Source organism: Numenius arquata, unplaced genomic scaffold (genome assembly GCF_964106895.1).
Source record: "Numenius arquata unplaced genomic scaffold, bNumArq3.hap1.1 HAP1_SCAFFOLD_627, whole genome shotgun sequence".
Lineage (NCBI taxonomy): Eukaryota > Metazoa > Chordata > Aves > Charadriiformes > Scolopacidae > Numenius > Numenius arquata.
The window spans coordinates 220-16,252 of record NW_027414763.1 but is presented as its reverse complement, the minus strand read 5'-3'; the positions used below and the strand labels follow the sequence as shown (position 1 = coordinate 16,252).

General features: G+C 69.2%; 2 protein-coding genes across 2 annotated transcripts; one reads left to right on the top strand and one right to left on the bottom strand.

Moving 5' to 3' along the window:
* The first annotated feature begins 8,771 nt into the window (after window positions 1-8,771).
* On the top strand, window positions 8,772-10,772 carry C1QL4 (complement C1q like 4). Its single transcript, XM_074167308.1, has 2 exons — window positions 8,772-9,293; window positions 10,593-10,772. The coding sequence occupies exons 1-2, from the start codon at window positions 8,772-8,774 to the stop codon at window positions 10,770-10,772; spliced, it is 702 nt and encodes a 233-aa protein (XP_074023409.1).
* An 866-nt stretch (window positions 10,773-11,638) lies between these two features.
* On the bottom strand, window positions 11,639-15,812 carry DCTN2 (dynactin subunit 2; the record flags this gene model as incomplete). Its single annotated transcript, XM_074167310.1, has 12 exons — window positions 11,639-12,004; window positions 12,109-12,200; window positions 12,351-12,453; window positions 12,591-12,662; window positions 12,880-12,957; window positions 13,116-13,154; window positions 13,268-13,333; window positions 13,468-13,615; window positions 13,739-13,899; window positions 14,004-14,102; window positions 15,540-15,601; window positions 15,716-15,812. Coding segments are annotated over 12 exons (1,104 nt in total), but the record flags the coding sequence as incomplete, so codon positions are not given.
* Window positions 15,813-16,033: the final 221 nt, after the last annotated feature.

The window sequence follows — 16,033 nt, the reverse complement described above, 5'->3', positions numbered from 1 at the left end:
CCCGAGCGCCCGTAATTGGTGCCATTGATCAGCGCCGGCCACCGGCGTTTAAGGCATCGATTTTTGGAGCCTTCCCGCGAATTGAAGCATCTGTCACCGCCCGCGCGCGCGGGGACACGCGGGGACCCTGCCCACCCCCCCCCAGCCCCCCATCCCACGGGCAGCCGAGTCGGGGGGTCCCCGGCTGCGAGCTGTCCCCTCTGGTCCCCGTGCGTGGCCGTGCGCAGTGCTGAATGCGCACACGCGTGTCCCCATGCACATGTGTGTCCCAACGCACATACGTGTGTCCCAACGCACACACGTGTCCCCATGTACATGTGTGTCCCCATGCCCATGTGTCCCAACGCACATACGTGTGTCCCAACGCACGTACATGTGTCCCAATGCACACACGTGTCCCCATGTACATGTGGGCCTCAATGCACACACATGTGTCCCCACGCACATGCACGTCCCCACATACACACGTTGCCATGCACATGCGTGTCCCAATCCACACACGTGTCCCCCACGTACACGTGTGCTCCAGTGCACTTCTGTTCCCATGCACGTGTGTCCCAACACATATACGTGTCCCCATGCACGTGTGCCCCAATCCACACACGTGTGTCCCCATGCACACATATGTGTCCCAACACATATACGTGTCCCCATGCACGTGTGCCCCAATCCACACACGTGTCCCCACGTACATGTGTCCCAATGCACGTGTGTCCCAATCCACACACGTATCCCCATGTACGTGTGCCCCAATGCACACACATGTGCCCATGCACACGTATGCCGCCATGCAGGTGTGCCCCGATGCTCCTGCATGTCCCGCTGCACACGCCTGTCCCAACACACACGTGTGTCCCCGTGCACACGTGCCCCGATACATGCCCGTCTCCTGATTCACACGTGTGCCCCGACATGCCCTGGCCTGGCAGAGACATGAACTCCCCCCCCCCCTCACCCCAACACCCCCCACCGTTGCCCCCCCTGCCAGCACCGTCCCCACGGGGGGGGGGACAAGGGGGGGCACACGCGCACACGGGGACCGACAGCACCATGCACCGGCTGCCACTGGCGGGCGGTGGGGCCGCTTGAAGGCATCCTCCCCCCCACACACCCCCCCTTACCCCCCCCCCCCACCGCGTGTCACGCCGCCCTGTCACTTTGCCGGTAATTAATGCAAACGCCGGGGCCGGAGTCCCCCCGGACTCGTACATCACTGCCAGCGCCGGCTGCGGCCCCCCCGCTCCCCCCCCCGCAGCGCCGTTACTCGGGCCGGGGGGGGAGCGGGGGGGGTGTTCGCTGCTGATGCACATTAATACATTAAAAATGTCAGCGGCGGAGGCCGGCTAATTGTCTGATTTAAATGTCTATTTGTCAGCGCCCGCCTCAGGTGGGCATGAGGCGAATCTGCAATGAGGCCCCCCCCCCCCCGACCCCCCCCCTCCCCGGGGCAGCACCGCTCTGGGGCGGGGGGGGGGGGGGATAAGGGGAGAGCCCCGGCGCCCCCCCTTCCCCCGCGGAAGGGTTATGGAGGGCCCCACGGGGCGGGGGGAGCCGAGGCGGTGGTGCAGGGAAGGGGAGGGGGGGGGGTTCGGGACCCCCCCACCTCGTGCCCCTGCCACCCGCCTAATTGCCGCTGGGCCGGGATGGATTTCTCCGCCCGCCGTCTCCTGCATCCCTAATAAATGCCGCTTGTCCAGAGAATTAATCCGGGCCGGCCCGCAGCCATCCATCTCGGCAGCCACGCCGTGACCGACAGCCACCCGCCAGCGCGGGGGCGGGGGGGGGGGGCAACGGAGCCGGGGGGGGAACACACACACACGTAAATCCCCCTCCCCGGGATCCCCTTCCCGGGGGATACCCCCCGTCCCCCCAGGGCTGAGACCCCGCAGCTCATCACAGCAGTGGCTGGGCAGCCTCATGGCGCCGGGGTCGAGCGGTGCTTTGGCGGGGGGGGGGGGGTGTGTGTGTCTCATCCGCACCCCGGGTTCCTCATGTGTGTGTGTCCCCCCCCCGGGGTGGTGCTGAGCCCCAGCCCCGCAGCCGCTCGTGGGGGGGGCCTGCCCCACAATGGGCCCGATCCCGCTGCCTCTGGGTGGGACGCTCCATCCTGACCCCGTCCCCGACCCCCCCCCGCTCACAGGGTCCCCGACCCCCCCGCTCACAGGGTCCCCAGCCCCCCCCGTTGCCGAGAGGTGACCGGCTCCAGCCCCCCCAGGTCGTGCCAGCTGCCCCCTCACCAATTAGCAGCAAACACTAACGAGCCGGAGTTGGGCAGGAGGTGCCGGGGCAGAGGGTGAGTCTGGGGGGGCACATGGGGGTTGGGGGCACATGGGGGGGGACCGGAGCCCGCGGCGGGGACGGGGGGGGGACATGGACGGACGTGGCGGTGGCCTTCCCCGGTGCAGACGATGCTCTGCCAGCTCCTGTCCCCCCCCCCCAGATAAAAAGCTGCCGGGGGCACCCCAACGGCGCCGGGGGGGTGTGGGGGGGCTGCGGGCTCCCTCCCGGGGTGACGCTCCGCGGGGATGGCACAGCCCGCACCGGGACGACCCCGGGAGCGTCACCCGCCCCCCCCCCCCTCCCCCCGGGCGGCTGGTTTATTGTCGCCGTTCAAGGACAATTCTCATCCAATTTCGGCCGGGCCGGTTTTATCGCCGCCCGCCCGGGGGGGACGCGCAGCCCACCCCCCCCCCCCCCACCTCACCCCCCCCCCCGCCGGCCCATCCATATTCATTTGCTCCAGGGCCCCGCCGCCCCCCGGCCGAGCCACCGGGAGAGGAAAGGTGACGGCCCCGGGCACCGGGGACCACGCACCGGGTGCTAGGGTCCGGCACCGTGCAGCGGCACCGTGTTACCGGCACTGTGTGCCATGCACCGGGTGCTCGGGACCGGGCACCGGCACCGGGAGTCATGCACCGGGTGCTCGGGACGAGTACCGTGCGCCGTATGCCGCGCACCGGGTGCTAGGGATCACGCACCGGTACCGGGCGCCACGCACCGGGTGTTCGGGACCAGGCACCGGGTGCTAGGGACCAGTACCGTGCACCGGGAGTCATGCACCGGGTGCTAGGGATCACGCACCGGTACCGGGGACGGTGCACCGGGTGCTAGGGACCAGTACCGTGCACCGGCACCGTGTTACCGGCACCGTATGCCATGCACCGGGTGCTAGGGATCACGCACCGGTACCAGGCGCCATGCACCGGGTGCTCGGGACCAGAACCGTGTTACCGGCACCGTGTGACACACACCGGGTGCTAGGGACCAGCACCGGCGACCATGCACCGGGTGCTAGGGATCACGCACCGGTACCGGACGCCATGCACCTGGTGCTCGGGAGCGGTACCGTGCACCGGCACCGTGTTACCGGCACCGTATGCCGTGCACCGGGTGCTAGGGATCACGCGCCGGTACCGGGCGCCACGCACCGTGTGTTCGGGACCAGGCACCGTGCACCGGCACCGTGTGACACACACCGGGTGCTAGGGACCGGTGCACCGTACACCGGGGACCGTGCACCTGGTGCTCGGGAGCGGTACCGTGCACCGGCACCGTGTTACCGGCACCGTGTGACACACACCGGGTGCTCGGGACCCCGTACCGGCACCGGGCAGCGCTGTGGCCGTGCCGGTACAGGCTGCGGCCGGCGGGTCCCCGGGGGCCACGGAGGCAGATGGCGAAGGCGGTGTGGCTGCCCCGAAGCCCCCCCGTGCCCGCCCCGGGGGGGGAAGGGGGAGGGGGGGGCGGCGGGGCCACGGCGGTCTGCACCGATTCCTCCTCTGCAGCCCCGGGGCCGCCGCCCGCCTCCGGCCTCGCAGCCGCCGGTTCTGCGGCCGGGGCCGTCCCCGTCCCCACCGGAGTGACCCACGGCATCCCCCCGGGTCTTTCGAGGGGGGGTGTGTGGGGGGGTGTGGGGGTGTGTAACGACAGCAACCGGGACGGGGAAACCGAGGACACGGGGGCGGGGGGGGGGGTGTCCCCGCCGCCGGTGCCGGTGTGGGGGGCTCAGCCCCGGCGCTGGGCTCGCAGCCCCAAGTCCCCCCCAAGCCCAGCCGCCCCCCCCCCCCGCGGGCACTGGGGCCGAGCCCGAGGGCAGGATGCGGCCCCCCCCATCCCCCTCCCCCCCCCGCCGCTGCTCCCCCCGGGGCTGACCTTTCTCGCCGCCGCCGGTATTTTTACCCCCGGCCTCGTCCTCCCCCGGAGCTGGGGGCAGCCGGGACGAACCCCCCCCCCCGTCCCCTCGCGTCCCCGCGGCCAGAGCCCGGGCACCCGCTCCCCCACCAGCCCTCGGTGCCTGCTAATTAGCACTCGGGCTTCCCCTCGCAGCCTGGCTAATTAATTCGCTGTTGCTGCTCATTAGGATCAGCCGGAGGAAGGGGGGGGGGGGGGGGGGGACGGGGGGACTCCGGCCTCTCCTTCCCCGGGGAGCGACACCGGTGGCACCGGGACCCCGGCCCCGGGGCGGGGGGGGGGACTCCGGCCTTCCCTTCCCCAGGGAGAGACACCGGTGGCACCGGGACCCCGGCCCCGGGGGGGGGGCGAGCGGGGGGGGAGCGGGGGAAACGCTCCAGGCGCCGTAATTTGTTGCACAAACATCGCCGGGCGTTGGGGCTCGCATTGATCCTCCGCCATCACGGGGCCATAAATCCATCCCCAGCCCGGCTGATGGATCGCCGCCCGCCGCGGGGGGGGCAGCCCGGCCCGCAAATCCCGGCACCGGCCTGGGGGGGGGGCAGGCGGGAGTGGGGTGCGGGGTCGGGGGGGGGCACCGCATCCCCTCCCCGCATACAGCACGCACAGGCGTGCACGGAGCATGCAGGCACATGCACACGCATCCACACACATGCATCCAGCATGCACACGCATGCACACACACATGTACAGCATGCACACGCATGCAGACACATGAACTGAGCACACACACGTATGCACACGCACAGAGCATGCAGGCACACGCACGCAGCATGCACACGCATCCACATGGCATGCACACGCATGCAGACACATGAAATGAGCACACACACGTACGCACACGCACAGAGCATGCAGGCACACGCATGCAGCATGCACATGCATCCACATGGCATGCACACACATCCATACACACACATACAGCATGCACACACACACGTACACACACACGCAGAGCATGCAGGCACATGCACGCAGCACGCACATGCATCCACACACATCCACATGCATGCACACGTATGCATCATGCACACATATGCACGGAGCATGCACACGCACCCACACACATCCACACACATGCATAATGCACACACACATGCACACACATGCGCAGAGCATGCACATGCATGCACATACATATGTACAGCATGCACACACATGCAGACACATGCACTGAGCACACACACGTATGCACACACACATGCACAGAGCATGCAGGCACACGCACACAGCATGCACACGCATGCATCATGCACACACACACACACAGCATACACAGAGCTTACACACACACACAGAGCGTGCACACGCATGCACCGAGCATGCAGGCACACGCATGCACACATACACGTACAGCATGCACACGCGTGCACTGAGCACACACATGTACACACACGCACACAGCACGCACAGAGCATGCACACGCACGCACTGAGCACACACATGTGCACACACATGTACACACAGACACCCCCCCGCCTGCCCCCACGCACCCCCCCCCAGCCGTGGGGTGCCGGCCGCAGGCCCCGCAAGCCCACACGTGCCCCCCCCCCCGCACACAGACACCCACCCGCCCCCCCTTGTGCAAAGCCACCCCCTGGGCCCGTCCCCACCCGGGTGGCTCGGGGCAGGAGGACCCCCATGTGTCCCCCCCCCGCCCCGAGGGACCCCCGATGGTCCCGGTGCGGGGGGGGGGGGGGGGGCGGTGCCCCTTGCCAATTTTTTTTCCCCCATTTTCCCCGCTATTTCCCCCATTGCCGGGGGGGGAGGGGGGGAGGACGGGACGGACCGGCGGGGATGGGGGGGGCGGAGGGGGCGGCCCCCCCTCCCCCGGGAGCGCAGAGGCCGAGGCTTCATTTCGCGAAACGAAGCCGATTCCGGCAAGAATTGAACAGAGCGGCCGTAAATCAGCGCCCGGAGCCGCCGCCGCACCCGGACACCCCCCCCCCCCCCCCCTCCCCGCAGCCCCGGCCACGGTGGCTCTGTCCCCACCCCGGGGGTGGGAGGGGACCCTGACCCCCAGCAGGGCCCCCCCCCCCCCCCCCGGTCTGGGGGTCCCTAGAACCACCCCCGTATTCGGGGTGAGCCCTGGGGAGGGGGTCCCCAAAACAGGGCTGGCGCCCCCCCCCCCCCCAGCCTGCCCAGGCCCCTGCGTGGGGCTGCATCGGGGAGGTGGGGGGGGGGCGGGACACCCCCCCCCCCCCCCCCGTGCACCCCCTGCACACGCAGCCCCCGTACCACGTACCCCCCCCAAACTCCCCTCCCCCCGTACCCCCCTTGTACACACACACACGCACCCCACCCCTGCACCCAGCAACCCCCCCCCGCACACACACACAGCCCTCTGCACCCCCCCACCTCCCCCCCCGGGCCTCTGCACGCCCCCACCCTGCACAAACGCATCCCCCCACTCCTGCACCCAGCGCCCCCCGCACCCCCCCACCCTCCCCTTGCACCCAGCACCCCCTGACCCCCCCCCGCCTTGCGCACCCCCCCAAGGCCTCTGCACCCCCACCTTGCACACACACACAGGCCTCTGCGCCACCCCCCCCCGCACACACACGTGTGTCCCCCCCCCCCATGCAGACACGCGCCCCTCTGGGCGCACACACACATGCCCCCCCCGCCCCCCCCATCTATGGACCCAGCACCCACTGCACCCCCCAAAGCACATCCACCCCTGTGCTCACACCTGCCCCCCCCCCCCCGCACATCCACCCCCCCCAGTCTGAGCACCCAGACCCCCCTCCCTTGTCCGTCTCCCCCCCCCCGCACACACACGGGCACACCCCCCCCGCACCCATTGCACCCTCGTATTTCCACCCCCCTCCTCAGGGAACCATCACAACCCTCCCCCCCCCCCACCTCGTGTCCCCCCCCCACCCCTCACCCCCCCCCAATCGCGCTCCCGTCCCTCCCCCCCCCCCCCCCCGCCCCCGCCGTGCCCGGTGCCGTCGAGCGGGGCGGGCGGAGCGGGGCTGCGGGCGCGGCGCGGTGCGGGCGGCGGCCCCGCACGTGGCTCCCGGCGCCGCGGGCGGCAGGTACCGGCGGGTACCGGCGGGGGGGGTGGTGGGAAACGGGGACAAGGCCGGGGAAGGGGGGGGGGGTCTCCGCCCCGGGCCCCGGGTCGCGCGTCCCCAGGGACCCCGAGAAGGGACGCGGGGGCGGCTCCGGGAGAACCGCCCCGGGCGGCGCTGCCCGTCCCCGTCCCCGCCGGTGCGCACCGGGGAGAGGGCGGCGGGGGGGCAGCGGCGGGGGGGCAGCGGCGGGGCCGCTCGGGGGCCGCTCCCTGGGGAGGGGGGTGCCGGTCCCGGGGGTGCCGCTCCCGGGCAACTTGGCGAGAAGTTGCCCCGCGCGTCGCGGAGGCTCCATCCCGGTTCCATCCCGGCTCCGGTCCCGGCTCCATCCCGGCTCCATCCTGCCTCCGGTCCCCGCTCAACCCTGGCTCCATCCCCGCTCAATCCCGCCTCCATCCCGGCTCGGTCCCGGCTCCATCCCGGCTCCGGTTACCTCACCAGCTCCAACACCGGCTCCGGTCCTGGTTGCATCATCGGCTCCGGTCTCGACTCCGTCCCCGGCTCCGGTCTCAGCCCCTTCCCCGGCTCCGCTCCCGCCTCTGCCGCCGTCTCGGGTCCCGGCTCCGCTCCCGGTTCCATCGTCGGCTCCAGTCTCGTCCCCTTCGCCAGCGCAAGTCCCGGCTCCATCCGCAGCCCCGTTCCCGGCTCCGGCTCCGGCCCCAACCCCAGCCCCGCTCCCGGTCCCATCCTCGGCCCCAGCCCCGCTGCTCTGACCGTCCCTGTCCCCGTTCCCATCCCCATCCCCGCTGCTGTTCCCACTCCCAGCCCCGCTCTCATCCCCACTCCCAGCCCCGCTGCTGTGACCATTCCCATCCCTGTCCCCATCTCCAGCCCCATCCCTGCTCCTGTCCCCACTCCCAGCTCTGCTGCTGTGACATCCCTATCCCCATCCTCATCCTCGTGCCCATTTCTATCCCCATCCCTGCTCCTTTCCCCACTCCCAGACCTGCTGCCGGCTCCATCCCCAGCCCCGCTGCTGTGACCGTCCTCATCCCCATCCTCATCCCTGTCCATCCCCATTTCTAGCCCCATCCCTGCTCCTGTCCCCACTCCCAGCTCTGCTGCTGTGACCATCTCTGTCCCCATCCTCATCCTCGTGCCCATTTCTATCCCCATCCCTGCTCCTTTCCCCACTCCCAGACCTGCTGCCGGCTCCATCCCCAGCCCCGCTGCTGTGACCATCCTCATCCCAATCCTCACCCCTCTCCCTGTTCCCATCTCTGTCCCCATCTCCAGCCCCATCCCCACTCCTGCCCGACTCCCAGCCCCGCTGCTGTGACCATCCTCATCCCTCTCCCTGTCCCCATCCCTGTCCCCGTCCCACCCCGTCCCCACTCCCATCCCGGTCCCTGCCACGGGGCTGAGGCTCAGTGGGCGGCTGGTTGCCGTCCACCCCCCCCCGGTGCCACCATCGCGCCCAAGGGCGAGGAGGACCTGCTGGCGCTGGCCGCCTCCCGGCTGAGCCGCAGGAAGCGGGTGGCCGGGGCGGCCGTCGGCGTGGCCATGGTGCTGGTGCTGCTGGTGGCCATCCCGCTGCTGGTTCACAGCTCCAAGGCGGCCGCGCACTACGAGATGCTGGGGAGCTGCCGCATGGTCTGCGACCCCTACCCCGGCCCCGAGCTGCCCGCCGCCTCCCCGCCCCCCTTCCTGCCCGGTGCCAAGGGCGAGCCGGGTCGCAAAGGCCGCGCCGGGGTGCGGGGCCCCCCCGGACCACCGGGACCGCGGGGGCCACCGGGTGAGCCAGGCCGACCGGGGCCACCGGGGCCACCGGGGCCGGGTCCCGGGGGGTACATCCCCTCCTTCTACAGCCCCAAGATCGCCTTCTACGCGGGGCTGCGGAAGCCCCACGAGGGCTACGAGGTGCTGCGCTTCGACGATGTGGTCACCAACGTGGGCAACTACTACGAGCCCTCCAGCGGGAAGTTCACTTGCCCCCTCCCCGGCATCTACTTCTTCACCTACCACGTCCTCATGCGCGGCGGCGACGGCACCAGCATGTGGGCCGACCTCATGAAGAACGGGCAGGTACGGGCCGGGACCGGCACCGCCACCGGCATCCCCCCCCCCCCGCCAACGGCTCCTCCCGCTCTCCCCGGTGCCCCCCATCCCGTCCCATCCCTCGCCCTGCTCCCCCCATCCCGGTTTCCCCATCCTGCTTCTCCTGTCTTGGGTTTTCCCATCATGTTTCCTCCCATCCCGGTTTTCCCATTCTGGTTTTCCTTAATCCCGGTTCCTCCATCCTGGTTCCCCCCATTCCTGACCCCCTCCATCCGATTCTACCCCCCGCAAGCCCTCCCATCCCATTTCCCCATCCCGATTCCCACCTTCTTCTCCCCATCCCTCTTCTCCCCATCCCATTTCCCCCATTTCCTGATTCCCATCCCTGCTCCCCCCACCCCAGTACCCCCATCCCTACCTCCCCCCATCCCATTTCCCCCTTCTGGGACCATGAAGTGGGTGACTGGGGCGGGGGGGCTACCGCACAGCCCTCCACCCGTTCCCACCACCTCAGCCTTGGGGACACCAAACCCCCATCCCTGGGGCTCCTGCTGCAGGGATGGGGGGGACACACACACACTCCCCTGGGAGCCCCAGGCTTTCCCTCCCCGGCCGGGACAGCCACCATCACTGGGGGGGGGGGGGGTCCAGGCTGTGCCCCCCAGCTGGGACAGCCACCATCACAGGGAGGGGGTCCGGGCTGTGCCCCCTGGCCGCTCCCTTTGTTCGGCAGCTCCTGCACCGCCTCGCCCCGGACGCTTCCCATTTATTATGGGAGAAAACAAGGATCGATCCAGCGCAGTCGATACCGGCTCCGCTGCCCCCCCCGGGAGCTGCTCCTGCCCCCCCCCACGCCCCCCCCAGGGCATCCCCAGTCCCCGGGGGCAGCAGAGGGATTGGGGGGGGGTCCCACAGGGATGTGGTCACCGGTGGGTCCTTGGGACCGAGTGCCGATGGCGAGACCCGGCTCCGCCAGACGGGTCTGGGTGGGGGGGGTGGCTCTATTATGGGGGGCCCTGGGATGGGATGGGGGGGGGCTCTGTCCCTGTCCCCTCCTGTCACCGCTGTTGGTGTGGGGGGGACACAGACACACGCTGGCTCCCTCGCCCGCTTCTGCCGCGGCCGCGCGGTGTGACCTTGAGCGGTGATGGACAGAGAGGGGCTGAGCTGATGGGCTGGGGGGGGGGGGGTCCAGAGCAGCTCAAAACCTCCCCCCCCCCCCACCGGGGGGACGGTGTGGCAGGGTATGGGGGGGAAAGGGTGTCCCTGAGGGCTGTTGTGTGTGTGTGTGTGTGTGTCCCTCTTTCCGCCCCCCCCCAAAAAAAGGTGCGGGCCAGCGCCATCGCCCAGGACGCCGACCAGAACTACGACTACGCCAGCAACAGCGTCATCCTGCACCTGGACGTGGGCGACGAGGTCTTCGTCAAACTGGACGGGGGCAAAGTCCACGGCGGCAACACCAACAAGTACAGCACCTTCTCCGGCTTCATCATCTACCCCGACTGAGACAACACCCCCCCCCCCCCCCGACACCCCCCACACCCCCCGACGATGGGGCTGCGGGAACCGGGGACGGGGCATCCCCACCTCCCCCCCCGGTGTCACCATCCCCTCCCACCCCGGCACTGGGTGCGAGGAGACCCCCCCGTGAGGACACCCACATCCCGAAAAACACCCCCAGACACCCCCCACACCCCCACCTCGGTGCCACCCCCCCACCCCCCCGCATGCCAGCGCCCCTAAGGGTGTCGGGGTGTCCCGGTGCTGCCCCCCCCACCATCCCCGGGCACCCCCCCCCCCCGTCCCCGCGGCTGATCGTTGGGCTCCGCGCTCCCCCCAATAAAACACTCTGGGTTTGGATGTGCAGCCGCTGCCTTCGCCTCCCCGGGGCGGGGGGGGACACACGGGGGGGGGACCCCTGGGGGCAAAGGACACCAGGGAGGGGGCTGTGCTGCCATCACTCCCTGCTGCTGGCTCCGGGCCACTGGAGGGGACCCACATTGTCACCTTCCCCCCCAACAAGGGGGTGCCCCCCCCCCCGCCACGCACAGGGGGGTGTGGGGACACGCTGGGGACACCCGGGGGTGTTTGGGGTCCCCCCTGCCCAGGCCCTGCAGAGCCCGAGGTGGGGGGGACGGACAGGGGGTCCCCTGTCCCCGTGTGGCCGTGGGCCAGTGCTGCCATCGCGTGGCCACCAGCCGGGAGGACACGGCTCCCGCCGGCTGGGGCTTGGCGGGGGGGACCCCTGGGAAGGGCTGGCAGGGGTGGGGGTGTGTCCCCCCCCCAAGGTGCAGCAGGAACTATTTTATCACCTGCGCAGGCAGCGAGCCCTGTTCCCCCCCCGCAGCCCGAGGGAGACACCGACGCCGATGCGCTTTGAGCCGAGCCATTTATTGGGGTAAATTGGGAGGGAGGGGTACAGAGACATCCCCCCCCCCCCCCGCCCCGGGTGGGAATGGAGGGGTTAGGGGGCCCCCCCTCCAACCCCCGTGCTGTGCAGGGAGGGGGGGTATGTACAAGCAGAGGCTGGTACCTGCGTGGGGGGAGGGAGTGATTCCCAGGGGGTCGCAGGGCCCAGGCAGAGGGTCTGGGGGGGTCCAAGATGCCCAGTGCAGGGTGAGGGGGGGGGTGTCTCCAGGGGGGGGGGGCTCTCACTTCTGCAGCCGCTTGATGCGGGCGTCGATGTCCGCAAAGTTGTCCTCTACGATGGCCAGGTTTTCCTTCATCGTCTTCTGGACCTTTTTGGGGGTGGGGTGGAGGGGGGTGAGTGGGGGGGGGTCGTGCAGGAACCCCCCCGCCCCACCCCCGGGGGGGTGTGTGTGTGTGTGCTGGTGGGACCCACCTCCGCCAGCAGCATGGCGTTGTCCTTGAGGGCACCGGCGATCTCCTGCTGGGTGGTGTCCAAGTGCACCAGGACCTGCCCGAACTGGGTGGCTTTGGGTGGGGGGGAAGAGGAGAAGAAAGGCCTAGGGGAGGTGGTGGTGGGGGGACGGGACGACGACGACACGGAGCAGCCACCCCCTGCCCCGAGATGCTGCCAGTGACACCGTCCCACTGTCCCCAACCCCCCCTCCATCCCCTCACCTTGCTCGTGGAGGTCCCGGAGGGTCACCAGCCTCTGGACCACGTCGGGGAGGGTGCTGGCCACTGGGTCCCAGCGCTGCATCGTCTCGTAGATCTGGTGGATCTGGGGGAGGGAGAGGGGCAAAAAGTGTTGGGGGGGTGGTGGTGGTGCTCCAGTACCAGTACCCCCCCCTGCCAGGCTGGGGTCTGGGGGGGGGGGATTAGAAGGTGGCCTTTGAGGCGGGGGGGGGGGGGTCTTACCTTGCTCTGGGTGTCGGCGTCTTGCACCGTCCCCTTGTGCTTGGCGATTTCATTCACCTTCCCCAGGACGCTCTGGGGAGGGGGGAGAGCAGGTGTGAACCCCCGAATCCAGCGTCGCCCACCCCCAATTTCACCCCCTTGGCCAAGTTGCCATCCCGGGGGGTGGGTGTCCCATCTTTGGGGGGTGGGTGTGGGGGTGTGGGGGTGTGTCCGTGTCCCATCTTTGGGGTGGGTGGGTGGGTGGGTGGGGGTGTGTGTGTGTTTCCCCCCCCCACTTTCCTCTCCTCACCTGCAGACGGGCTTCTACTTGGTCCAGCACAGCCACGTCCAGGATGTTGACCTTGGCCTGCAGGACCTGCACGGTCTCCTGGGGATGGGGGTCAGGGTGAGGGGACACACACACACACACACACACAGAGACATGGCAGCACCCCGGGATCATCCTGTCCTACCCCCCAAGTGCTATGAGCAGGGGTTGGGGGGGAAAGAGACCCTTCAAGCCCCCCCAGCCCCTGCCTGACTCACCACCAGGCTGCTGCCCTTCAGCCCCACCAGCAGCGGGTTCTGTGGGGAAGGAAAGGGGGCGTCAGTGGGGCAGGATGTGGGGCAGGGGAGCGGTGTTGTTGGGGGGGGGTACACACATGGGGACAGACCCCCCCCACCCCCAGGCCCCTCACCTGGCTGTCGGGCTCGCACCGCACCGTGGCCTCCAGCTGCGCCAGCCGCTTCTCCAGCTCCGCGATCTTGGGGGGGGGGGGGGTGGGGGTGGTGGTGGTAAAGAAAATGGGGAAAATGGGGGGTGTGTGTGTGTTTGAGATGGCAGGACACCCCATTTGGGGGTCATTTGGTGTGTGCCACCCCACCTCACCCCCCCTACCTTGGCGGTTTGGGCAAACTGGTCCTGTTCCGGCCTCCAGTAGAGCTCGAAGGTGACGGCGTCTCCGGTGGGGGCCGGGGCTTTGGCCGGGCTCTTCCCCGGGGGGGCTTTGCTGCACTTGGCCACCTCCAGCTGCTGCAGCAGGCGCCTGGGCAGGGGACAAAGCGGGAGGGGGCGTTTTGGGGGGTGATGTCACACACACACACACACACACACACATCCCCTCCTCCAGCTCCCCCTTGTGGGGGGGGGTCCCCGGGACCCCACTCACTTGGCCAAGGCTCCGTCGGGGTCGGCGAAGTCGATGGCGGCGGTGGGACCCAGCAGCTTCTCCAGGTGGCTGGAGACCAACTGCTGCTTCAGCCCCTCCACCTGCCTGGCCAAGGCCATGGGCGTCAGCTCCTCCTCCGCCGACGACTCCTTCACCGTGCTCTGCAGGGGAAGGTGGCCCCGTCACCCCCTCCTGGGACCGTCACAACAACCCCCCCCCCCCCCCCCCGGGGGTGGTCGTCCCCCTCCAGGGGGGAGATGCTCACCTGGATCTGCTCCACCTCCCGCACCAGCTCCTGCACCTCGTGCTGCAGCCGCTGGTACCGCTGCTGGGGCGTCTCTTTGGCACCCAGACCCTCGCCCAGCTGCGGAGAGAGGAACTAGGGGGTCAGGAGGTGGGGGGTGACACAGCCAGGATGCTGGTGCCCACCCCCCCTGGGTGCCCACCCCCCCGGGTGCCCACCTGCTCCCAGGGAAAGGCAAAAAAAAAGGCAAGGAGGAGGAGGGAGAAGGAGGGGAGATGGGGAGGAGCAGCCGCCCCACATTCACGGGACCCTGGTCCTCAAATGGACTTCAGAGGTCCCCACTGGCCACCAGCAGCCAGGAGGCTCCTCGGCGACCAGGGAAGTGGTGGAGTCCCCCCATCCCTGGAGGGATTTAGAAGATGGGTAGATGTGGTGCTTGGAGATAGGGTTCAGCGGTGGGTTTGGTCAATGTTGGGCTGATGGTTGGACTTGAGGATCCGAAAGGTCCCCTCCAACCTGGGCAAGTCCATGATTCTCTGATGCTCTGACCGATGACAACGTCCTCCTCCAAGTGACAGAGGAGTTGAGGAGGGGGGCTCCGCTGGAACTCACCTTCACCACCAAAGAGGGGCTTGTTGGGGTCAAAGGCGGCCTGGGCTGTGGCGGCCAGGAGATGGGGGGGCTCAGCCACCGAGGGGGGGTGACAGCCCTGGGCTCCTCAGAGGTCTCCTGCCTGGACGGTGGTGCTGCCACCCAGAGGGACCCAGACGGGCTGGAGAAACGGGCCCAACAGGAACCTCATGGAGCTCAACGAGGGGAAATGCAAAGTCCTGTTCCCAGGCAGCCACAGCCCCTGGCACCAGTATCTGCTGGGGGTCTCCCAGTTGGAAGATGGCTTCATGGAGAAGGCCCCAGGGGTCTGATGGACACCGAGGTCAACATGATCCGGCAAAGGTGACTAAGGGTGTCCTGGGGGGGCCAAGAAAGGGGACCTTCCCCTCTCCTCAGCACTGGTGAGGCCACAGCTGGGGTCCTGGGCTCCCCAGTACGAGAGACATGGCCATACTGGGGAGAGTCCAACAAAGAGCTGCCAAGATGCTGTCAGGGCTGGACCATCATCCCCAGGAGGAGACGGGACGTCCAGCCTGGAGAAGGCTCTGGGGGGGCAACTCATCAAGACCTGAAGGGAAGGTGCCGAGAGGACGGAGCCCGGCTCTTCCCAGTGGTGCCCAGTGCCAGGACCAGCCCATGGGCACCACCTGGGGCGTAGGAGGTTCCCCCTGAACATTGTGTGTGGGGGGAAACCCTGCGAGGGCCCCCCAGCGCTGGCAGAGGTTGCCCAGAGAGATGGGGGGGGGGGGAGGGAGTCTCCATCCTTGGAGATGGTCAGAAGCCAACGGGACGTGGTCCAGGGGCAACCAGCTTCTTGGTGGCCCCCTGCCTGAGATCAGTAACCCCGGGCAGGGACGTCGCTGTGGGGCAAGGGGGGGCAGGGAACGAGGTTGGGGGGCAGGGGATGGGGGGGAGGTCCAACAGCCCCCTTGTTTCCAGACTCACAATTTCATACTCCCCAGACTCGTAGCCCGTTGTCCTGGTCTTGCTGATGCGATCGGAGAAATCTGGAAGAGATAGGGTGTCACCCCCCCCGCTGCCCTCCCCCCCCCCAAAAAAAAACACCCGGGGGGGGTCACCTCGGGGTCTCCAAAGCCCACCTTTCCCCCCCCCCCACTCACCCACTCCCTCGGTGCCCAGGCGCTTGTCCCTGAACTTCTCGTAGGCGGCGTTGGGGTTGATGATGAGGTGCTCCACGCTGGTGCTGGTGAGCTCCTCCTGCACACAACGAGGCGGGGGGGGGGTGAGGGGGGGGGGGTCAGGGACACGGCAGCCACCAGGGTTTGGGGAGGGGGAATGGGCACGGGGGGTGGGGGGGCAAAGGCAGCCCCCTCCTCCCCAAGACAGACAGGGGGGACCAGCCCCCAGGGAGTGACCCCACCAAAGGGTCTGGCCAGGGCAGGGGGGGCCGTCCAGGAGGTGGCACGTCCCCAGGGCCT